The following is a 24933-nucleotide window of genomic DNA, read 5'->3' as shown; positions in this document are numbered from 1 at the left end:
AGGGGTCACTGAGGATAATCCACAGATCAGGTGGGCTGCTAGGCCACTTCTGTAAATGACAGGCCACTTTTATCAATATTGCCTTAACTGTCTCACAGTATGTTGCCTTAAAGTGATAGTCATATGCCCATACTACTGATTTCAGAAGCTGAGTCAGAACTTAGTGTGCTTTGTGCAGAAATTATACTAATTGAATCCTGTAATGACTATTCTTTTTGGTTGGTGTTGGTGTATTTCAGAAATGAAATATCAGAGAGCCTCATTATGCTACACGGGCAGGTTAAAGAAGAGAACTCTACATCAGACATGCAATTGATGCCTTATTTATCCAAATGAGCTTGCCTTTATCAGATATCACTGGCTTTCTTGGAGAAGAAACATTTGGGGAAAATCTGATTTCTCATCAAAAATTACAAATCAAAATTTCCAAGAACTGGCTCTGTGGTTTTGGACAGTCAGGAAAATGTTAAGTGGCACTACTGATGGAAAAAGCTGCCATAATACATGAAAACAATCTTGAGGGGCTTTTATGTAGTAAGTTGATTATTCCGAGGCTGCCTCTTTACATCAGAAACCCTTTTACTGTGTTTTGTGAGGTGATGTTTCTGTGTTAATGCTAATGGCTCTAAGCAAGAACAAATGTGTGCCTTGGGTCTTAATCCCTGCTACTAACAGAAGAGCTGTCTCCAAATATTGAATATATTCAGCTTTGTACTCTGCCCCGTAAGGCTTTCTGTCGTTTCTGTATTGAGAGGGTGAGTGTTAATAAGATCTTCAACCATGTATGAGCTTAGTGCATCTGCATTAGTGGAGCTCTAATAGTATCTCTTATACAGTATCTGGATCAACACAGAAATGGCTCCAAGTTCATGTACTGTGATATATGCAAATGATGCTATCCTATGGATCACATTGAGTTTTTAGACTATAAAAAATATTTGCAAATAGAAGCATTGCATAGGCAGGGTCCATGCAGTCCTTCTAGAGGAGGGGTTGGAGGCAGTAGGAATGAGGAGTGAAGCCAGGGGTGGGACTCGTCAGGTGTCTGTGGGACCTGTGTGTGACTGTGGGTCCCAGCATAGAGACAGGTGGGTCGTGGGAAGGCTCCATCAATACATTCAACATCCTTAATAAAGGATGTTGATTTTTGAATCATGCAGTATAGACCAGACACAATATCTACAGCCATTACACATCACATAAGTGACTTTGATGGGAGAATAGTAGCAGCTGTCTTAGCTACATGACAACATTGGAAAATTTAAAAAATCAAGAACAGCTGATATGTTGCATAAAAATCTAATGTAATATAATGTCTAATAAATAAGAATACATTTTTGTTGATTTGCTTATATTGAATGTAAGACTGTGTTAGACAAATAAATATAGAGCAAATATAGAATTCACCGTGTTGATGAATATAAGTGCTTTGACAGCTTAACTATATTTTACCTCGCAAAAGAATAAGTGATTCTACATGTGGGTCTTAGTTTGCAAAAAAGTTATCAGGGCTACGATTAAGATTACAAAATGAAATACCTCCCCCAAAAATATAAATTTGTGTAGCAGCTCTCAGTATAGTGGTCTGTGTTCTAGTAAAATAAAACATTTCTAGTTACAAACAAATGAAAACCTCTGAAGCTTGTTCACACAGAGCACTTAAAATACTGTTGAAGGATTGTCTAGTTGGCTGCTTCAGTGGTGTTTTGTTGTTTTTCCTTCTCCAGATGGAAACAAGTATTGTGATTACTGAGATTAGTGGTGTTGAGGTATTTATTTCCTCATAGTAGCAGTCCTTACAAACTGCATTACTTCTGTAAAGCTCTGTTTTGCCATCCACAAGACTGTGCCCACGCATCTGCCTTTAGCACAGATGGTGTTAAAGCTGGTGTCAGACTGGTTGTGGAGATGATTTTCCTCCTTAAGTACTAATAAAATGCTGATCTAATCCAATCCAATATAATCTTTTCTAACTGCTACACATTCTGATTTTACTTTTGGTCGTCAGATTCTCATTTGCCAGAATAATTTTAACAAGCCAATACAGGTGAAATAAATGACCCATCACGTCTGAGCAGCACTTAAGTCTACAGTGCAGAGCCATTTGAAAAAGCTGGAGAAATGAACAGCTGTGGCTCTTAACTCGTATCTGTGCCAGTTTTCATGAGAGCAGTCCTTCCAAGACAACTTACACCTCAAGTGTAAGTTGTGCAAATAGTGAGCGACGCAGTGTCTTTCCCCAAAGCATCAACGGATCTCTGGTGTCTATTTTTGACACATCACGCCACTTGTTCCACTCTATCCTCCAGCAAGACAAGTGGAGTCTGGAGTATATGTATGTATGTACTTTTGAGATGACACACAGACATGAAGCTTGCAGCGTAGACAGCATCAGCTGTCACGACGCACTGCTCGCTCGCTATGCTTGCAGTTAGGACAAGGTGGCAGGAAGAACACTCTGCCACAAGGTCACAAATATTGACTTGGAGTTCCTGGTTTTGATAATCACTGGAGCTTGCAGGTTTTCATTTCAAGCAATAACTACATCATATAATTTTAAGTTTTTGGCTGAGCTTGCAAGTCGGAGGAAGCTAGTGTAAACCTGCATAATGTTCTCTTGGTCATCCACGGTATATGATTTTCCACCTATTTTAGATGCTGTTTTTGTGTGGATGTGTGAGCTTACATGTGTTTGTACATGTATGGATGTGTTTATAAAGAAGCCACTCAAGGGAAGAAAGGGTGTTGAATTAATGTTTGATACTGTCAAAGAGAGCATGGCCTCGTGGGACTGCAGGTCCAACAATAAATTATGGAGTTGTTTAGTTGGGCCCAGAGGATACTGCAGTGTGCCTGGCTTGTCTTTAATGTTAAGGTCACACAAGGGCACTCTAGGGGTGGGCTCTTTGTTCATCAAAGGCTGGAGCTTGGGGAGGCTATTAAAGCTCAGCTAGGAAAACGGCAAACACAGAGGCTAAGGTTCTGCTCCCTGAGTTCTATGGGGAGAGGAGGAAACATAGGTCCAACAGTCTAATGCCTAAGGGCCATGAGCTCTTGTTTTCTTTGTACCGGTCTCCTATTAAAAAGTTGTATGTTTTATTAGCTGAAAATGGAAAAAAAATGTATTTATGATGTTTGCTGCAGATATGAGAAATTGAGCCCAGGGAGAAAGAGGCAAGACAGAGAGTGGAAGCACAGGGATGAAAACAAGGGACGGCATAAAACATTATGCAGGTGCAACACACACACATACACACATACATTTTACTAAACAGAGTGAAGGGCAGCACAAAGTCAGAAAATTGACTTAAGAGTGTTTTCCTATGTCCTTAACACCGGCAACAGGAGGAGGAAGCGTGATGATGATGACAACCACAGTTTCCCCAAGCACAAGAGGTTCAACAGAGGATGGTGAAGAGACCAGCGACTGACTCTCTCCTAGCCCAGAAAACTAATCAAAACATCGATTTTTCTGTTGTTCTCCAGTGAAGGTTCTATATACTGCCATGTAGCATTTTGTGTTGCTCCTCAACCTATTTGTGTAAAATTATATTAGTAGTGAAGGTTATTTTAATGTACGTATTGCATACAATTTGCCTATATTGTCACCTGGGACAGTATTTCTTTTGTGGTCTGTTTATTTCTTTTGAGTTGAAAGCAGTTAACTAAATTTGCTGTGTGAATCTGAGTAAACTGTGCTTTGTTTACCGTCGACTTTTGTGTGACTAGCCCCCAAAGTGCCTTCACAGTCAAAGTTTTCTGACACAACTCTTTTTCGAATGACTTTATTGATTATTTAACCAAATGTACCATCAGATACTACACAAGCCGAAGCGAGACAGACAGAACCGCGGTAGATGGGCCCCAGACGCATCCACTGAAACAAACACAGAAACCAAGTCAGTTTTTTTTTTCTTCTCAAAAGTAGGAAAATTAGTAAGGCCTCCACAATGTCACCTTATTAAATATTTTTTTTTTTTTAACATGTTATGAACACATTGATCCTTTTATTTTTTATTTTTTCATATATTTTTTGCCAGTGGTTTGATCATTTAGCAACAGCTTCTGAAAAAAAAGAACTAATCACAGACAACTACTTGGCAATGTGTCCTCGGTCCAACAGATGATGGCAACCACTGTCAGTACAAACAGAATGGAGCCTATATTCAAAGGCAATCCAACAAACAAACAAAAAAGAAACATATTACAAGTGCTTGTATCAGTATTTTTTAGACACCCAACATTTACAGTAAAGAAATGTGAGTCCAACTTAATGCATACCCTAATATATAACTACTGGAATTGGCAACTCGTGTCCCCCTCCCAATCCCCCCACCCTAGTCATTGGATGCTGTGTCAGAGAATGACCTGGTCTTACAATCAGACAGCTCCCAACATCCAAGTGGAAGGGGCTCAGACACAGATCCTCCCAGTTCATCATTCTTGGAGGGGCAAATTAAACTGGTAAAAATCCAGTCCCATGGTTGGCCCCCTCTATACTCCTGGCAAAGTCTCAGCTGTCCATCAGAAGTTAGATATCCATACATCACTAGTCTAAGCCCCTCCCACACAGCACACTCAGCGTGGTGAGCCAGTCCAAAGCTCTGCCTTCCACATTCCTTGGTCTGCGTGCTTGAAGCAGTGCAGGTGGGCTTGCAGCGCTGCTACAGCAGGCTGCCTGGCCAGGAAACAATGGTCAGGGTGATTCTTCCTCTCAGCTCCTTCAGCAGGCGCACCAGTGCAGTATGGGTCATTCCCCATGTACTCTTCCCATTTACCTCAAGCAGGATGTCCCCACACCTACACAGAGAGAGATGTCAGATAAAAAAAGCATGCAAATACAGTTTAACCAGTAATAAGCAGGTTTACATGGGTGACATTGCTGCAATAAATTATATGGCTTATGACGTAAGCAGATGGAAAAATACTTATATGTTGTATTGAAGCTGCTCTAAAGCTCATTAGAATGATATGTCTATGTGTAGTGATGTATAAGCACTGTTGATTGTAATATAGGGTGAATACCGTATCCTGCCGTCATTGTAGGCTGGTGTCCCCTCAACAATGGAGCGAATAAAAAAGGATTGATTGCAGTTGACCTCCTCCTGACCTCCCACAATACTGAACCCCAGGCTGCCTGAAGTGCTCCGCCGCAGGACAATGTCTTTGCAGCAGTAGAGGTGCCTGCACAGGCCAAGAGGGAGATTAAAAACGCTAATCTCTCAACTGCAATTTCAAATATGTATCCACCTTGTGCTACGGAGCATGCATGCAATAGCTAAATTGCTGAGTCCAGTCCCTGTCAGAAGACAAAAGGCTTGGCTGCTCTTCAGTGAGAATGAGGATGCGACTTCTCCTCCCAGGTGATGCTGAGCAATAAGAATAGAGGATTTTCTGTATCGGTCTCCTACAGACAGCCGAGGGGTGAGTGAAAATTACATTCAAATCCTTTTAGGCGCGCTGCAGGTCTAGACTACATTCCCACTGTGGCTCGCTACTTGGTTTGAAGTCCTCTAATCAATTTTGCTGCTGTAGGGGAAATTTAGCTCACATTTTTTTTTAAACTTGCTTTATTAAGTCCAAACAGCAGAATCTGTCAAATAGAGAGCCACTGCCTTTCCAAATTTATCTGACCTCAAACCTTAAGGTAAAAGACAATGCTAGATAAGTGCTAATGCAACAATCCCACACCCCTCTCCATGACTGAGGACAAGAGAGGAAAAATAGAGAAGCTGTTGTGTGTAGATGACAACTTTTAAGTTAATACATAGTCTAATACCCCTTGAAAAGATAGGACAATTGAGATAAAAATTAGGTTGAGTGGTGGGGAAAGAGTAGACTTCAGTGAAAAGTACTCCGTTTTTCAAACTGATCATTCAAATGAAGGAAAACAGCAAAGAGGAGAGATTTGCATTTTTAAAAAAAATATTTTCAGAGGCTGTATTGATGGAGTTTTGAATATTTGCGTTGAAAAGTTACTTTTGAATAGGTAATTACCATGCTCTCCTCTCTCCCCACCTGGCTCTGTCAGAATTTTAGCTGGCGCCAGCTGGCACAGGTCAGAGAGACTGGGTGAGGGAGTGCAGTTTATACTAGATTCAATAAAAGGACCACAGGAAATAGAATAAAAAGTGTAGAAATGTACGTGGAGAGCATAGAAGGGGCTCCATGGGGAGGCTCACCTGGGTAGCTGCAGCCATGACACCCACAGTGGGGAGTAATCATCATTGGGCAGTGGGCTCTTGGTGCTGTCTGTGGGTGAGGATGTGAGGCAGGGTGGCAAGGTGCACTCTGGCTGGCATTCTTCAGGAGGGCGCATCTCCAGGACCTTGAGCACGACGGGAGAGGAAGTATTCTTCAAGTTGGCCACGGCTTCACCCCGTGTCACCCCTGTCAGGTCCACCCCATTCACGTTCAGCAGGATGTCACCTGCAACAGAGGGAGTGGACAGCACGGCTCATCGTCTGCCCAGCGCTGCTGCCCTGATAATGCGTTTTAAAAAGACCTCATCGGACAAGGACTCATCATCTGCCTACTGAATATTCAACAACATCCCTGCTGGAACACAAAGGGAAGGAAACAAAGAGCCACCTGCACTTCATAAAGCCGCCCCGCGATGAAAGTGGTGCAAAGGAAAACAGACGGCATGGTCCTGCCTGCCAGTGAGGTTGGGCTAACAAAGGACAACATGTCTGCTCTGTGAGGATACTTTATGCAAATGACTATTCTGTCACACCACACATGCTTATTTAAAAACTGCACAAACAGATGCAGCTATATCCCATAAGAATGCACTGATACACACCTTGAACCATGCAGAACAAGCACAGACCACAATGTCATATGTTATAGAAGCTCTTTTGCTACTGTTGTGTTCTTTCATAACATTTTCATTCCTGTCATAAACATAGCTTGAGGCAGAGGGGATTATGGGATGTGAAGACAGCCTGAACATGGCCAAGTTCTAGGATCAGCAGTAGATTGTAAAAATCTGTCACCCACACACACACCTGCATTCACTCCATGGATATCAGGGCTACTGCTGTTGTGTTTGAGTGCTGCTCTATGTTTTGCCCTATTTCAAAGCTGACTGCTCTCATATAATGAAATAATTAAGTACTACTTAGTTTTTCTTCTGGAACACAATCAGTCCTGAGCACTACAATGCTAATGTTTGTTTGTGTTTTTGTGAGTGTATGCGTAGAGTCAATTTGTGGAGCGCTGAACCATAGCACCACCACTGAGTTTCCTGCTGCATTGGTAATGAAACATGAGTCTTAAGTGTTCATCAATCACGGCGTCTGTTTTACACACAGGAGTCATCCCAAAAACAAAGCTCATGACAAAAGTCTCTCTGCCACCATGGCTTTTTTGAACAGTAGACTGGTGCTACGTCTTATTCAGTATTTGACACGGCATTTCCTGAAATAGCAGATATGAGGAGTGTTTTGAGTGTGCATGCATGAGTGGGGAAAAAAAAAAAAACGAGCACTGTTTTACCTTTGCGGATGGAGCCCTCCTGTCCCACCACTCCATCAGGGTCCACATTTGTGACGTAGATGGGTAAGTCCCACCCTCGGCTGGACATGCCACCTGCCACCGTCATACCCAAGGAGTCATACGGCTCCTTGGTCAGGGTGACTGTTTTCTCGTAGCATGCAGGCTTCTGACAAGAGTCCTTCATAAGTGATTAGGAGATAGAGAGGGAATTGGTTTAGTGGAGGGTTAATTACTGTTGTCTAATTCAAAAAGAAAGCATGTTGTTTTTATGTCCCATGTAAGCGGTACATGGCATACAAGACCTTATGTTGTCAAGGAGACCGAGAACAATAATCTTAAGACTTGAACCATAAATTCCCCCGTACAGTGGATGATCTGATTATTTTTCTGAGCATCTTTCTGCATAAATTTGCATACAAAATTAGGAAAAACAGTTTAATTGAAACGACTATAACTCCGACATACTTTGAGATAGAATTTATATTTGTACCATCCATGTGTTATGAGAAGAAAAGTATGTTGACAGAAATACTTGCTAATGAATGCATTAATTAGTGTAACTGCTGGCTGTGGTTAATATATGACGGTGCTTGCGGCAGGATATTAGGCAGCTCAAATGCCTCATCATTTTGTCTTCATGTTCAGTGCGGAGAGACTGGTTTATTTGTCGAAGCTGTGATGTGTGATACAGTTAGATAGAAAGAGGCGGTGTGTGTGGGGGATGATGGAGTGAATGAGATGGTATCTATGAGGTGTGTGTTTGTGAATCAGCAGGCAGAGAGCAAGAGAGGGCAGAGCAGTATGAATAACATATGGACACATTGAGGTTGATGGGATGTAGCCTGTGCTGCATTCGCTAATGTGCTGCATTCACACTTTTCTGCTGCGCTCACAGGAGGAGATGACCTCTAGTCACATGACCAACTGTAGCTGCCCCACAGCTGCCTGCTATGAGTGTGTGTGTGTGTGTGTGTTTGTGTGTGTGTGAATGAGTGTGAGAAATCATATACATTGTCCGTCTTGTCATTTTTCCATTAAAAAAACTAACTAAGCCATAGGTAACTTAATCAGTGCCTATATTAACACAGGACATAAAGGCTGGTTTATATTAAGCTGAAAATGTATAGTTCTTTCAATACAGGGACAGCACAAAAGCTTTGTATTGTTCTGTGGAATTGGCTGAGGCTTTCAGATTTGCTGCTTTGAAGCCAAGTTTGAAGTCAGACGCGTTCCTCTTTAAACACTGTGTCTTTGAAAATAAGCTCTTCAAATCACGACATGAAGCGGAAAAAAAAAAAAACCTTGAGAGCTGTGAAGCTGATCATTATTAAAACAAGAGGAATCACCGGTTTCCGCAACGAGGTGAGGAAAATCCTGTTTTTAGTGAGGGATGGTGACGTGTAAATCTTGTGCGATGAGGGCATGTTTTCTTTTGGGATAACAGGCTCAGAAAGCGAGATGGCTGCTATGGATGCAATAGCACTCCTAGAGGATAGCACTGCTGGCTTTAGTGTGTGGATCACATCCTCAGCTTTCATGGAAGAATAATACCTCTGTGGATCATTTTCACATGAAAGGGAATATTTAGTATGGGCAGAACAGATAGAAAAACAAAGCGATGCTATTAGCACTGGCACTGCACTTGTCTCGTGTGTGTGTGTGTGTGTGTCTGTGTGTGTCTATGTGTGTGTCTTTGTGTGCTCCTCACCAACAGTGTTTGCTCCATGTCCACAGGCGAATATGGCGGAGGACCGTCCATGCCCCATGGCGCTTCTTGCAGGATGTCCGGAGTGGGCAGACAGATCTGACGTGACACTATGAAGTGGACCCGCTCCTCACTCGCCTACAGAAGAGGAAGAGAAAGAAAAGGCTCACATTAACGATATTACAAGAAATAAAGCATCTAATAAATGTAAGGCAGTTCAATTCCTTAAAATTAGCAAGCAACATTAGCCTTAACAGTTTTTGTCTTTCTGTCTTGTGTTTTTTTCTGCAGTAAGGCCATTTATTATTTGTCTCACCTGGACAATTTTGTAATATTTCTCGTTTCTGTTTTTTAGCATTGTATTTTATTCATGTGTTTGCCACTTGGCTTCTGTGCTTTTTCACTGTGAAAATAAATGATGATAAAGTGAAATGTATCAGCTTTAAACTAGTTCTGAGATCCTAAGAAATCCGTTCTCTGCTGAGGAAGAGATGCACGTCATCGCCTCCCACCTGCCATCTCCTGAAGAGAGCTCTAGACACAGAATTACTCATGCAGAGTTTGGAGAGGGTTGGAAATGTGTCAAGTGTTATCTAGCCTGTAAACACATGCTGACACTTGTTTCACAGAGCAGTCTGCTTATGGGGAGTCTCAAGTGTGTTTTTATGAGTAGAAATAATGTGTGTGATGCTCATAACCCTGCACTCCACAACCTATGCATCTGCAGTCCTCTCTCCATCTCCCTTTTATTACTTTGCAACCCACTAAAAACCTCTGTTGCTCAAAGCTCAAGTTCTCCTCTCTCTGTGACTCAGACTCCTGCTATGCCATTTTACTGAACTGCCAGTTCCACTATGCTCATTCACACATTCAAGGAAAGTGACCCAACACACACAGAGACTGACTTCCCGCTTCCTTCCCTGTTATTCCTTTGAGATTGCTCTGGTCTCCGTGGCACAGAGCTGACTCCTGAATTACCCAGTCCAGCTCATTATTGCCTTAATTGGACTAATTTAATCGCTTCCCTGCCAGTTCTTAATCTCTGACAGAAACTGCCTGCTCTGAGAGGCCATCTTGGTTCCACAGAGACCTAGCAGAGCCAGCCAGTCTCCTCCAACAGGAACTCAGGGCCCAGGAACCCTGCACAGTCAACCACAGACATGCCACAATTAGCCACAAGCACACCGCCATTGACTAGCATCAACCAGGAACCAGAGCCAGCAGCATGGCTCAGACCACCAGGGACTCACCACAATTAAATACTATTAACGGCATAGACGCAGCAGCCAGCACAACACAATTAGCCTGAATCACCACAATTACCTCCAATAACTCAGGGACCCAAAGCAGGGAGAATAGCGTGCAGTTGTGGATGGCCTGGAGAAAATCATACAGTTGCTGGTGGTCTAACATGTACACAAACGTTTCTGTTTCTTTGAATTTACTGTAAAACGTTACAAAAATAAATAACTTTGTGAGGAAAACATTTCTATTAAAAGCCCATACTTATACTGTAACAATTAGTTTTAAACTAGTAATTAAACTGTGTTGCGCCAACTTAAAGGGTAACTAAACCCCAAACCCAAATCACTCTGAGGCCTGACCTCTAATGGTGAAAAGTAGGGTGCTTGTTTTTGTGGGGCAAGTGATCACCTGCTGGCACTAATAACCAGGCACACTACCCATAGTAATGTGTAACTAAGTAACATCTCTAGCTGTATCCAATAGAAAAACATCATGTAAACACAGAACATCCTTTAATGGCAGTTAGTGTTGCAGTCTTGATTGTGATGTAGTTATTGCTATATTTTGTGGGTATATTTGGCTATAAATAAATTTGTTTTCAGGTTCATGTCATTCATATAATGTAACACCAGCATTGTCTTGAGTAATGGGGAAATTGCTAGTCCAGTTATGCGACATAGCAGTCTCTATTAAGGGTAACAAAATAGCTGTTACTGTAGATGCATTAAGTAAGGGATAACCTATGACAATATGGTATTCTTGACAAGAAATGGAGTAGGGTCTCTCCATGGAGGTCATTATTATTCGATAGAACATTAGTGCCTCGTCATGGATTAGATGACTAGTAGAGCTGCCTCTATGCAAATGTCAGTGGTGAAAACAAACAAACAAACAAACAAAAAAAAAACATTTTGAGGGTTGGTGGTGCCATCCTATTTTTGTTTCAAAGTTGCCAAGTAGCTACCATACAGCGAGCCAGGAGAGGCACCCACTACTGCTGTTGCCTGGATTGGAGCGAAGTATCTTGTCTGTCTGCAGAGGTTGGACTGGAACAGCTGTACCTCTTGTCACCTACTGAACTGACTTCTTTCTGTATATGTAGCTGGTCTACAACACAGCCGCAAAGCTTTCTGTGGAACCAACAGGCATGAAATTATACTTAATAATTGGACAAGCTAATGCTATTGCAGTGTGTTAAGTGACAGACACACCTAAATATAGCTGTAAATATTTAACAAGTGTGTGTGGTGCAGCCCATTTGGGTTTTAGTGGGGAATAAACTTTCATTTTGGATACAACCTGTTTAGGTTTGGCCCCTGACCTTCAGAGCCCCAGTCCCCAGATCCCAAACAAACCTGGATGAGCAGGGCAGCGTGTTCTGGTGCCCCATAGCGTAGATCGTGACCATTGATGGCGAGCACACGGTCACCAACACACAGCTGTCCATCACGTGCTGCCAGTCCCCCTTCCAGCAGGTGAAATATATAGACGCCGTGCTCCTCCGGCCGCCTCACCAGCTTGATGCCCAGCTGCTCTTCTGGAGTGCTTTTGTTCAGCACCACATGGATGCTATCATCCCTCAAGGGCTGGTGGGGTAGACCGTGAGATGGGTAGCCTCCAGCAGCATCATGGGCGTGCCCGTGGCCATGGGGGTGACTGTGGGGATGTGAGCGGTAGCGATGGCGCTGCTCCCTCAACACAGTTAGCCGGAGCAGCTGGCAGGGCTGTTTGAGGGTTGCCAGGGCATAGCAGTGTGGTACGTTGCTGATGTCGATACCATTTACCTGGGAGCACAACAGAGATGGAGATGGAGAGGATAAGTAGTGTAAAAGCTTTGAGTTTGACTTACAGATACATGATAGCAGCTATTACTATAATACCTTCAGGATCATGTCCCCAGGCAGCAAGCGTCCATCACGGGCAATGACACCCTCTCTGTAGATGTCCTGGATGAGGATGCGCACCAAGGGGGTCTCATTGCCTCCAACAATGCTGATGGCCAGAGGTTCTGAGGGATCCACCCGTGTGATCTTAATACTGGTGACCTCACCATCAGGGATGAGGTGATGGAGCTGGGGAAGGGCCAACACTGAGAAAGAAGATGGGGAGGAAAAAAAAACAGCCTGGCTCTGATTCTGAATCATAACTAGAAGGAAAACCACTTTTATGTGACAGCCAAATAAAACAGGAGAGGAAGCAGGAGACAGGAGTAAGCAGGGAGAGAGAAGTGTGGGGTAATGGGAGAGAAGGTTTTGGAGGGACAGAGATGCAAGGAGGCAGAACAGAGAAATCAAGAAAGAGAAAGAGTGGTGGACTGTGGTAGAGAGGTTTGGTTGTGGAACCAGCTGTCTCTACTCCCCCAGGTTATTAAAACAAACTTGTACAAGCCAAGGGGGAATATTCACTTGGCTGATTATCCTGCACAATGTTTGTATCATTACTCACATACATCTGTAGAAAGTATGCTTGGGAAAACCCACAATTTCACATTTCCACAAGGTTATTACATGGGTGGGGATACAAACACATACAGTTACAGTATACAAAGTATACAGGTTTTTGCATAGTCCAACCATTGCACTGCAAAAATGTTCATCAAAACATGTCATAATGTTCCAGCATTGGGTCTTAAAATCTTGTTTTCTTTATAACAAGTGAAAGATATCTTCAAATAGAGTGAGATCATTTCACTTGTTTCCAACACAATTCCATTTCAAGCTGAATCAAGTTAAAAAATATATATATCTTGGAAGGTGGATTGCTCCAGGAGTATCAAGACAATATAGCTGAGATATGCCATTTGTATTGAAGACAAGTAAAATGATAGCACCTCAGACAGATTTTCATCTATTAAAAAAAATTGTCAGCTCCATAAAGAACAGAACCTCTTAGGAGGTCTTTTTGCACATTCTGTACAAGCATGTACATGCTTACACTGCATTACAATTCAAGAAAAAATCCATAGTTAACACAGTTCTCGTAATTTGCTATAACAATGAATGCAGGCCCGTTCTGAAGCAGATGCATGCACCTAAGTGTGCACACAAGCCTTATCGCAATCTTATCATTCCTGAAAAAGACGTATGCTAGTTTTATCTCATGTTTTTCCTGAAAGCTCCCCTCCCAGCGGAGAGTTCCTCTTACTATAATAAAGCATGACACATCTTAGGCTGGACTGGGCGATGTAAAAGAGGGTGGGGATAGTTTGTGACTTTGTTATGGCCAACAGCCTTTCTTCATCTTCATTTCTTTCTACAATCCGGCAATCTGGGTTCAAAGCAGTGATTCTGTTTCTCTTCCCCTTCTCCTCAGCTGGCTTTGGCCCTCTTTATTTCCAGCCCCACAGCCTCAGTCACTGGCTCTACTCACACTGCACTTTCTCCATTCCAAAGTCAATATTTTGTCTTTATCACAGCAGATTGCTTTAAGGGAGGAGCACATTAACACAGAGACCTGCAGCTATTATGTAACCCCTCTTTCTTTCACCCCCACACACACCCTTTTAACCTCTGACTTTCTCAATCCCTTCATCTTTTTTTCTCTCACCCACTCCTCCAATCATAGCGACCTCCCTATCCCTGTATTTGTTTCCTTATCCCTGCTTCATCTTTTTCTATATCCACTTTCCTCTCCATTTGTTCTGTATGGATCTTTGGTCTGTTTCTCTCTCCATCCTCTTCTTCTATCTTTGTCTCTCCAGCGGTATGCAATGAATATTTAATCTATTCTCTCAGCCTCCTCACTGATGGCCTCAGAGAATAATCTAGTCCCAGATCATTCGTCATTCCTCATTCTTACACAATCCCACAGTCCTCCTCCTCCTCCCACTATGGCTGTAATTCTACTTTAAGATGAAGCTGATTAACCAAGGTTTTCTCTTATATTCAGGACAGCTTCCTCCTCCTTGATGCCCTACCCTCAGTACAACCACTCTAGGCATTATATTGAATATCATTAGTGCACATCCTTTGTATTGGCCCTGCCATGTCAACAGTACTACTCTCTGCCTCAGGCTCTCCATCAAGGTCCTTTATCTGGTTCCCTGGAGGCTTCTCCATCTAGATGTCATATGGTACAACCCTGTTGACCCTGACTAGGTAGATTGGTGATGGAGGGATCTGACACAGAAAAAGGGGGGTGAGATGAAAGAGGAGAAGGATAGGAGGTAGCGAGGGAAGAGGAAAAAAGAGGAAGATGTGATGAGAGGAGAACAGGTCATCAGCTCCGTCTCTTTTGACGTCTGTCCTCTTTGTCCAGAGTGCCTCGGGCTACCACTCTCCTATCTAATCCCTTTCTACTGTGGGACCATTGGACTTATGCAATCTGCAGCTGAATTATTAAAGAAACATATGCTACTGTTACACTGTGGACTTCCAAGCCTGTCATCCTCACACACACACACACACACACACACACAGTGCATCTTGAGCAAACCCGTGCACTCTCTGCAAGCCTCTACGGGGAATCCAAAAATGCAGAAACAGCAGTGACGTCATACCATCGAGACTCAACCTCGCTGATAAAAGCAAAATACTTAGTAATGTTCAAATGTTTCCTCCACAACATGCATATTATGGGAATACACACACAAAACATGTGGTAGTACTAGCAAAGTAACACCCTGACTCACCTCAGATCAGGTGATATGCAAAAATAGGCCTTGATCCTTACCTTCCTGTGGTACACTGGCATTCCTTGCATTGTCTCTCTCCTCAGCAGTCTCGTTGCTCACTGCATTGCCACTCTTGGTCCTCCGCAGGACACTGAATGCCCGGTTCAGCCTTCTGAAGGAGCGGCTTCTCACCGTAGACCGGTCAAAATTTCTGACTGGAAGGAGGAAAAGAAGAAAGGGAGGCACTTTATAGATAAACTCTGCCTCAACATGCCCAGACATGCCTGAATCTGCTTCCTCACAGCCAATCAAATGCCTTCTTATTTCTTACACACCAACCAAAAACATATGGTTCACAGGAGGTCTGTCCCCAGTCTATTATTTGGCTCTGATAAGGTTTATTTATTGAATAAGTTGAGATCAGCACAAAAATAATGCATCTATTGTGGATAAAATAGAAGAGCTGCTTGCAATTGTGTATTGATTAATAACACCAAGCAATGTAAAAGGTCAATGAGTGTGTTTCCAAGGTAGTTCACAATAGGTTACGTAAACTGCAGCAGTGATGTAACATCCCCATGGTCTCTAGTGTGTGACCCTGTCTTAGAGAGGGGTTCATACCCTCCCACAGAGAGCTCTGTCTGGTACTTCTCTTTTTTTAGTGGCGGAAAAAAGACTATTGGAGGCTGCAGCAGAAAGGCAGCAACCCCAGTCTGGCTGCACTGAGCATGGGGCAGCAAGCCTTGCCTCGCCTAGCTTCTGCAGCGCCCCTCCCTCCCTCTGCGGGCCTGGGGAGATGCAAGGGCTCCTGACAGCCACATTATTCTTTAAAAGCGCCAGCCGCTTCTGGAGCTGACAGCTTGTTCAGCAGTAGTGGTGCTCGTGGTGGTGGTGGGCGCTCAGCCGGCTGGGCCCTAAAGTGCTGGTGCAGCGTCATTTGGTGTCCCCACCGGCTGTACACTCACGCTTAAAGGATGGAGAGAAGAGGTGGGGGTGGGGGAGTAACACTCGTGACTGACTCTTGGTTTCACAGGTGGGAAAAAAAGAGGGACGGCGGTGATCACGTCATTCAGAATTAACAGACTTACACTGGCTACTGCCTCTTTCATTTCTCCTTGACTTTATAATGCACCTCCCTCTAAATGAGTCTTTCTCCTTCTCTACTGCTTTCTGCAAAGGGAGATTTTATAGATTGTTGAAAAAACAAGGCAGTAGAGCTAATTGGCTAAAAGGATTTCTATCAAAGACCATTAGGTACTACAAAGACTATTTGAGAGTGGATGGGTGCCTGGGTTATACCTTGTGAGCATGCAGGTGTAAGATATGTTTGACCAGAGACAACTGGCATACAGTTGTGACCGAGAGACCATGTAGCTGTGACTAGAAAGCTCTCTACTCTATTGATTTTCAATCTGTCATACTGACAAACATTGCACATATATACACACACAAACACATGCACACACACTCAAAGCCAGCTTTTTCCTTTCCCTCGCCCTCTCTCAGTCAGATAAAGGTAACTTCATGCAACACAGAACATAATCACACAAAAACACACAAACATCCGTTCGCCCACTCACACTCACTCTTCTTGGTGCTGCTGCGGGCCGCCAAGCTGGTGGTGCTGCCTGATTGGCTGTTGTCCTCCATACTAGGATCGAAGGCGGGGTTGACCAGGCCCGGCTCGTCTGATAGGAGGGCCACAGCAGCAGAGGTGGGGCCATCACTGGGCAATGTGGCAACGGTGAGTTCTGATGTGCTGTCAGTGCAGTCGCCCTCCTGCGAACGCCGCTTCCTGTCTGCTGAGAGGCCGTAGTGAGAGGCCCCTTTACACCTGAAACAATGGGACAGTCCATTACTCAGTCAGCAGATGAGTATAACACAAACAGAAGTGACAAGTGTGGATTAAAAACTGGACACAGTGACAGAATAGAAATATGGATGGTATGACAAAAGCAGTCAACTCCTCTCAGTTATAGTTAGTGTGCTTGCTTCATCAAAGCACATTTGTGCACTCATGTTTACCTCTTATTTTATTTATTCCACCACAAAATGTTTGCTGTCCAACTACCTCCTCACCATTTGAGCCATCAACACAATTCAAACTTTAAATCATTCAGCTTGTTCGAACTTAAATTGTTTGGGTTTAGCTTTTTGATATGATGTATGGTGATTTCACAATTTAATTTTAAGTCATATTAAATCAAGGCATTTTCATCAATTTTTTAAACATTTTCTTCTCCTCTATACTTTGAGCTAGAAATTCCAAATGTTTAGTTTATAATTTTTTTTTTTTTTTTTTAAACTTTCTTTATTTACTTTTTTGATCATGGGAGACGAAGGACTCCCATTATTCAAACCCAGCCCTTTTTGAACTTTAATTACTCTTTCATAATCAACTACAAACCTCATTAAAACTTTGAACACTTTCAACTATTTTAAGTAGCCCTATTGTTTCAAGTATGTTAAGTACTGCTCCAACATCTATAAGTACTGCTTCAATTACTACTTCTATTATAACTAAATTAAATATTCCTGAAAATACTTCAGCTATTTATACTTTTTCAAGCTAAAGCAAGCAAACTCAGTCTTAACCTTTTCTAGTTTGTTTTATCCCCTTGAGCTTTTTTTTCCATTTTGTATGACAACGGCACATATCCTGTATCTGTTGGCTACCCTGCAGCTACATTATAATGATTGTCACATTCAAGCCCAAGATGACAGTGTTTTATGGCTGCACTGATCACCTGCTTTGACCGTTATCAGTTATCAGTTATCAGAATGGACGTTATCAGTCGTAATCACCTCCAGAGACTATGGGTTAGTAGGTCTCTTCTACAACCTCTTGTACATCATAAAGCTGTTATCATATGTTCCTATGGTCAGTCAGTCTTAACTAATCAAATGCTAGTATGTCAGAAGGCTGTTATTATCTATTCCTATCGTAAATCTTTCTTAACCAGTCTAACGTTACCTTTAGCCACTTTGGCTACACTTAATTAGCTTAGGTTTTGTTTGCTACTTGGTTAAGGTTAGCAAAGGGTTTGTCATGATGGTTATGGTTAGGAAAAGGTCATGGTTAAGGTTTGAAAAAAGGTAATGACTAAGGTTAGGAAACCTAATGCAACGTTCATTAACATTGATGGCTAACATTAACTAGTTAAAACAAAATAGAGTGAGCATATTTTCAACCCCTCAAACTGGGACCCTTAAGTGCCCCATAGCTTCATGCGCACATAGACATCTATGTGCTTATGCATGCACCATAGGTGTTTTCATCAAAATGGGGGACCAGTATCTCAGCCCTTGGCACACCTACCAAGCACACCTTTCAACACCATTCAACAGTCCCTCAGCAGACGAAAAATTGTTTTATCTCCCAAAATCCACCAAAACATAGTCAGATTGCTTCAACCCCCCGCTGTATCATTAGATTTAGCAGAAAACACTGAACATTTTTGATATATAACATAGCATATATTTGTCTAAAAATGTGAGAATGAAGACACTGTATAGCACTGTGGTTGTCGTAGAACAAGACATTTCTGTGGGGATGTGCTAGAAAAATCTGTGTTGAGCATGACCTCACCGGCTTCTGAGGGTTGTTGCGTCGAAACTCTGACTTTGGTATCATTAGATTCAGCAGAAAACGCTGAACGTTTTTTGGTACACAATGTGTATATTTGGTTCAAATTGCAGGTGAGAGTAGCAAAAACAACAGGACAGTTTGGCAGTGCATGTTAAAAATTGGGACATTTTAGTGTTTCACAGATATTTGTCGGGACACGGGACACTGAGCTTAAAACCAGGACAGTCCTGGACAAACCAGGAGATCTGGTCACAATACTCCAGAATGAAAGTCTATGTGATTTCCTCATCCTGCAACCCAAACACCTCCTTATATGACTGACTTCGTTATCTTAATCCTGCATCACAGTACGTCTGGCTCCTGGGTTGCCTTTAACTGGTTAAGCCAGATTGACAATGGAAATACATGATAACATCCATTTAATGATGTCAAAATGGTTGAATCAGGTGCACTGATACATCAAATAGAAAATATCAAAATATTTTGTGCATCATTTTATGCACATTTCCATGTAATTCAGCAGGATATTTTTTGGAACTTTGGGATCTTTGGAATTGAAAAAAAAAAGTGGGTTTGAACAAAACATGGCCTCGCAACATGCATTCATAACAAAAACCTAGCAATGGGAGTGGCAGAGATGTTGTGGATAATAAATCAATTATGTTTTGTAGTGAACAACATGGTGAAATAGCTATTGCAACACCATACATGGCTTGAATGTATAGCATCTCAGCAGTGATGATTTCACTGTCTGTTCTTCTCAGAGAAAGCATGTCGAAATATAACGGAAAGGTCAGAATCTTAAGACCTCTGTTAAACGTGAGTTGACTTCAGCTGCTCCTCCAGCCTGGGGCTGTTCTCCATGCTGACCTCTACCTTCTGCCCTGGGACCGCCTCGCTCATCTGACCTCAACACTCAGCAAACAAGAGCAGCTCCTTCAACACCACACAGCCAATACAATAGGCCAGCACAGCTGAATTTATTTCTTGACACTCACACTTAACTCATACTGTGCCTCACTGAGAAGGTTCCCCAAATATTGTATTCATTCTCATAAGGGTAAGTGAAAAATCCTCACACTTCTCTTCCTATTCCCTGTGTATCTGCTATGTGACAGTATCTGTAATCACATGTAGGATGGTTTTGTTGCTTGCTGTGGGCGAGCATCCCTGACAGATGATTGAATACGAATGTGGGCAAACAGCCGTTACAGTGGGGAGTGGAAACTGACACAACACTGGAATATAAAACATTAGAAAATGTCAAAATTTGTTTTCACAAAAAATAATCCAATTCCTAGGTTTCAGTTGCCTTCACTCTGTCAGCATTCCCTTAACAACAAAAACATCACACTTTAAGAATAAGCATTCAGTCTCATTCACACACACACACACACACACACACACACACACACACACACACACACACACACACACACACACACACACACACACACACAAACTTTTTCACTCTAACACTATTGAATGGAGAATGTTTGTGTGTGAATTTAAGATATCCCTGCAGAGCTGGATATTGTATTGTCTGAGAATTTTCCTCCATCTGTAAGCCATAAAGGCTTTGAGCTGACGCTTCATCAGAAGCAGAAATAACACTGGCTTGTCTCTCTGGGCGTCTCTGTGGAACCATCAGTGCAAACATTAACTGGGTTTTAATGAGCTGGATCAAACCCAGGCACAGCTTCAACAGTAGCTCTGAAATACAAGAAATGTTGGATGCAGTCTCCTGTGGTATAGAGTAGATGGACTGTGAATCATTGGATTATACATGGAAGACATCAGACAGTAGAGCCAAAGGGAGGGGTTAAGTAAAAATGCAGGTAAAATGGTGGCCATCACACATGAGTCCCCTTAGGGAAAGTTACAAATAGGAAACAGGATTATATGTCGGTGAGCCATTTGAGCCCAGAAACAGAATCCAACTCAGGAAGGCCATTGGCCCTCCAGGGGCATCACTTCACCAGAAGCACCATTTTGTCTCAATAACAGAGCTGTCTGAATGGGTCATGCACTCTGTCCATATTTCAGAGGGAAAGACATTTCATCTTGAAGTGGCTTCTATATCTCACTTGTAGCCACGAGTCTGACTCTGTCTGTTAGGTACAGCACTACACCGAGCTGAAGTGCTATCGATCCCAACCCGCGGCCTGTGACATAACAGCGCTATACAGTGTGTTTGTGTGAGTGTGTGACTCATGCATGCGCATGTACCTGTGTATGTGGTGTGCTGATGTGAGCTATTCTTGTTAATTCAGAGTTAGTAAATTGAATGCTATCAAGTATGTCAGTGTAGCAGTATACCACTTAACTGAGAGAAGTGGCTGAACAGAGCAATATTTCAATCAACAGCAGAGAGCAGAGAGCATTGCTGCAGTGGCAAGGAGCAGCAGCTTTCCTCTTATCACTCACGAACAATTAGAGAAATTAAAACTGCCTGAACATACTGTATTGGCTCCAGATGAATTATTGATAAATATCCTCTTCACAAATACATTGTATGAATGTGCACAAATTTACATGCACACACGCACGCACACACACACACACACACACACACACACACACACACACACACACACACACACACACGAACACTCACATGCAGATACACACCTCTTTGGTATGCTCTTGTATATGCTATGCTGGGCTAAGCTGGCTACTGGGCCAAGCTGACTATATGGAATTGAAGCTTGAGACAACATTCCCCTATTTCTCCATGGCTAGTGGAAAATGGAAAACCACAGTCAGTGGAGTTGGGCAAATACTGTTGAATACAGCTCCATTCAGTTACACAAATCTTACAGACCACCCCACAAGCAATTTCTTCCAAATCCTAGCCAAATACCTGACCCAGTATTAATGAACACACACTCTTCATTTGAGAAGTTTCAATAGCAACAATATTCCTCGCAGTCTGTTCACAGTTTTCAGTGCCCATCTGTACAACAAGGCCGTAACACCCATATACATTGAGAGGTACAAGTCCCCCCCAATGTTCAGGCACTCCCCCCCAAAAATATTGCTGGAATATATTAGCAATTCAGTGTTCAGGATATCTGCCCCCCCCAATGCTGAAATGGTGGTTTTGGCCATGCTGTACAATATCTGTGCACTTCACTGCTTTTATCAGGATGCGAAAGTGATAGAATATTATGTTTATGGCATTCATGCCTTGGGTAAGGTTAGAAAAATGTAGCTTTTGATAAATCACAAAATTTAGAGGTCACTGCAACATAGAGTCTGAGACAACAGGGCACAGCCATTGTTTTGTGTGTGCGACTGGTTTATTAAGGGATTTGTCTCTCCTTAATTAAAATGTCTTTCCTCCTGGGGATACAGGTTGCTTTTAAACACCATATATCTGGTACTTAGAGTTTGAATGTCCATGCTGAAGAATTAGGGCCACAGTCTGTGCTGTTTGAGGTTTAGGGCAAGGAAGCATGACAGAAACCCCTTGTCTCGCTCACCAGGGTGGTCCTGCAGCTCTTGGCCCAAGGTAGAGGAGCCACAGAAGTCTATACATTTGAGGTACAGCACTTACAAGGACACATGCTTGCAAGAACACACACGTGTGCCCACCACACACGCACACTTATCCCTTGCTCTACTAATTTCTAATTCTACTTTTTTTTTTCTTTTACAGTTCTTGTATCACTTTCCTTCCTCTGATAGGAGATGCTTGGATGCTCTTTGTGTGCTCCCTTTTTTGTAAACAAACAAGATCCTTGTCTGTGGCATGGTGGGACTCTGCGTGCTTCCGCGCAGCTCTCCTTTCCTCGCTGAGTCTAAATGCATGATTTGTTTTGGGGGATGATCGCTGAGCTTAGAGCACGCTCATTAGTACTGCAGCACCCTTGCCTCCGTCAGCACAGCCTCAATTATCGCATCATCTCCGTAAATCCTGGGATCTGTGGAGAGATAAGGAGTGAAGACACCAAAACATCCTCACCAGTCACCCTCCCTTCCTCTCTTATCCTTCTTCTACTTCCTCTCCTCCTCCTCTCTCCATCACAATAACAATTATACCATAATGCTACGAGGAGTGTGGTGGTGGTTGTGAAGAAGTGCCTTGGCTGCTACACAAACGGTCCCGCTCTTGCAACGTGAAATAAACACCAGCTCACAACTCATCAAAGCCTATGAGATTTTCCAATCCTCTTTAGGGGTGAGTGGATTATCCTCCCTAACCCAAATACTGTCTCCTCTCATCGTGTCGGGCCACACGCTTCATACAGCGCAAATTACCTCTGGTACGGTGACCGTACCGGGTCAGACAGTCAGGTGCGGACACGGGACTGTGTCCATGTGTGTGTTTTCACTTACTGAGGACATGCACATTTGTAAAGCACAACACCTACTTTTAAATGTAATTATTCAAATGGAATGGAATCTAAAGTGTTATTTGGGCAGTGAGTCAGCCAACTGTCTCACGCCTGTGTGGGTGCAGCAGGCTGACCTCATTGCATCTCTCATTCTCTCTCTCTCTTTTTCTGTGTGTGTATGTGTGTGTGTGTATGTGTTAGGTATGACTGAGTTACTTAGCATGCTGTTGAGCCCTTCATTCTCTCCTTCCCACAGTCTGATTAATCCACAGCAGCATGAGGCATTGCTTGCCAAAGCTCTGACTCTCGTTTCCAACTTTTTGATGCTCTTGAAAATACACCTTCAACACCTGACATGTTACTGTAGAAACTGAGAGAAAAAAGAGAGAACCTCCTATTGTAGTCTGAGCCCCGAGGTAGCCTGCAGATTATTCCTGGTGAAGAATGTCTGGAATAAGATGAGTGTAGGTGTGTGTTACTGTGTAAGTGTGTGTAGGTAATAGGTATCACATATGACAAAGAGTGTTGTGTTGGAGAATTACCTGTGTGAAAGAGAATGTGTGAGAAGGTTAGCTCTGGCTTTGCATCAGATTTATTCTTAGAGTACTAATGAATGAGGGAATTCACAAACACACACATAGAGGTGGTGTGACATTCAACAACTCAATACCTCTGATCTGCAGCATCTGCCTTGACTGCCTTACCATGACTTCAAAAACAAGTCCACCTCAGGTTTCCTGAACCAATATGCCTGGTAGATTAAGAGAACCACATTTCAACAAAAAGTTATAAATCTCACTAATTAGGAGAAAAAGAAGAATGGAAAGTCCTTCCTCTGTGGGAATGATTCATTTCCCCAGGCTTTACCTTATCTACTCTGCGTGTCCTTAGGATTTAAGTCTTGAGAGGGAAGCGTCTGTCCATAATAGCCTTTGGCTAAGATACATCAGAGATTAACTTACTTAAAACAGACTAAGGGAAGCAAACAAGCAAACAAACAAACAAAAAAACATCAGAAAAACAGGCACAGCACTCTCTGAAGACTCTCCTGTTCATGCAGCCCTACAGTTTTCACTGTAAGACAGAGAGCTGGGAGAGCACCTGTGGACCACAATAACTCCCTTGGAGGCCCAGCTCTACATGCACACACACCGACACATGCACACACACACACCCACATAGACATATGGTTATCGGCAAAATCATCCAGCAACAAGCTCGATGCAGCATGTGGAAAGAGAGTGATCATTAATTAAATACACACTGATAAAAGAAAAGCAAAGATTTATCCCTAATTAGATTAGTTTATCAATTACTGCTTTATCGAGTGCTTTGCCTTATTTAGACCGAATGCCAAATTCATAAAGAGGGAAGGGAGGGAATAGATACATAGATAGACAGACAGAGGGAGAAGAGAGACAGACAGACTAATCCAACTAATGATGAACTACACGAGTGTTAATCAGTGGATGTGCTGGTGTGTTGATTGGATCCGCTTGCTGTGGGGGCTAATCTCATCCGCTGCATGACAAGAGGGTGAGGCCACAGCCGTAAAAGATGGTGTCTGTTCTGAGAACGCTTAATACACTTTATACCAAAAAGTGAACATATTCACCGATATATATACAGCAAATAAATCCATTCTTTGTATGTGAATTTTCCTCTGGACTCCTGCATAGAGAGCAAGTCTGGCACAGTTTATGCATGCGTGTGTTTATGAGTGGACAGACATGGCCTCCTAGCTAGCCCAGACTCAGTGGAGTCAGCCTATCTGAAATAGCCCAAGCTCTGAGTCATGGTTTTCAGCCAATCAATACAGAGTGTAATCATCAGTCGAGCCGTGACCTCATGATCAGGCTGGAAGGACATTTATGCAGCATTTATTGCCTTAGTATCTGGTTTCAGCTAAGAAGACAATCCTGCACTTTTCTCTGTCATGAGG

General features: G+C 42.8%; 1 protein-coding gene across 4 annotated transcripts in view; it reads right to left on the bottom strand.

The window, feature by feature from the left end:
- Nucleotides 1-3778: 3778 nt before the first annotated feature.
- lnx1 (ligand of numb-protein X 1) overlaps nt 3779-24933 on the bottom strand; it is a 37003-nt gene continuing 15848 nt past the window's right edge. For 2 of the 4 annotated variants that reach the window (XM_030049878.1, XM_030049880.1), the window contains 9 exons: nt 16643-16896; nt 15122-15277; nt 12331-12539; nt 11806-12234; nt 9209-9343; nt 7501-7678; nt 6183-6429; nt 5026-5184; nt 3779-4800 (listed from right to left, as the gene is read on the bottom strand). In XM_030049878.1, coding sequence (XP_029905738.1) covers nt 4665-4800; nt 5026-5184; nt 6183-6429; nt 7501-7678; nt 9209-9343; nt 11806-12234; nt 12331-12539; nt 15122-15277; nt 16643-16896 — 1903 coding nt within the window. In that variant the 3' untranslated portion in view covers nt 3779-4664. The remainder of the gene's footprint in view (nt 4801-5025; nt 5185-6182; nt 6430-7500; nt 7679-9208; nt 9344-11805; nt 12235-12330; nt 12540-15121; nt 15278-16642; nt 16897-24933) is intronic. The other 2 variants (XM_030049879.1, XM_030049881.1) reach the window with 1 other exon arrangement.

Source organism: Myripristis murdjan, chromosome 4 (assembly GCF_902150065.1).
Source record: "Myripristis murdjan chromosome 4, fMyrMur1.1, whole genome shotgun sequence".
Taxonomy (NCBI): Eukaryota; Metazoa; Chordata; class Actinopteri; order Holocentriformes; family Holocentridae; genus Myripristis; species Myripristis murdjan.
Note: the sequence above shows the minus strand (reverse complement) of the source record. Positions and strands in the feature narration are given on the sequence as shown.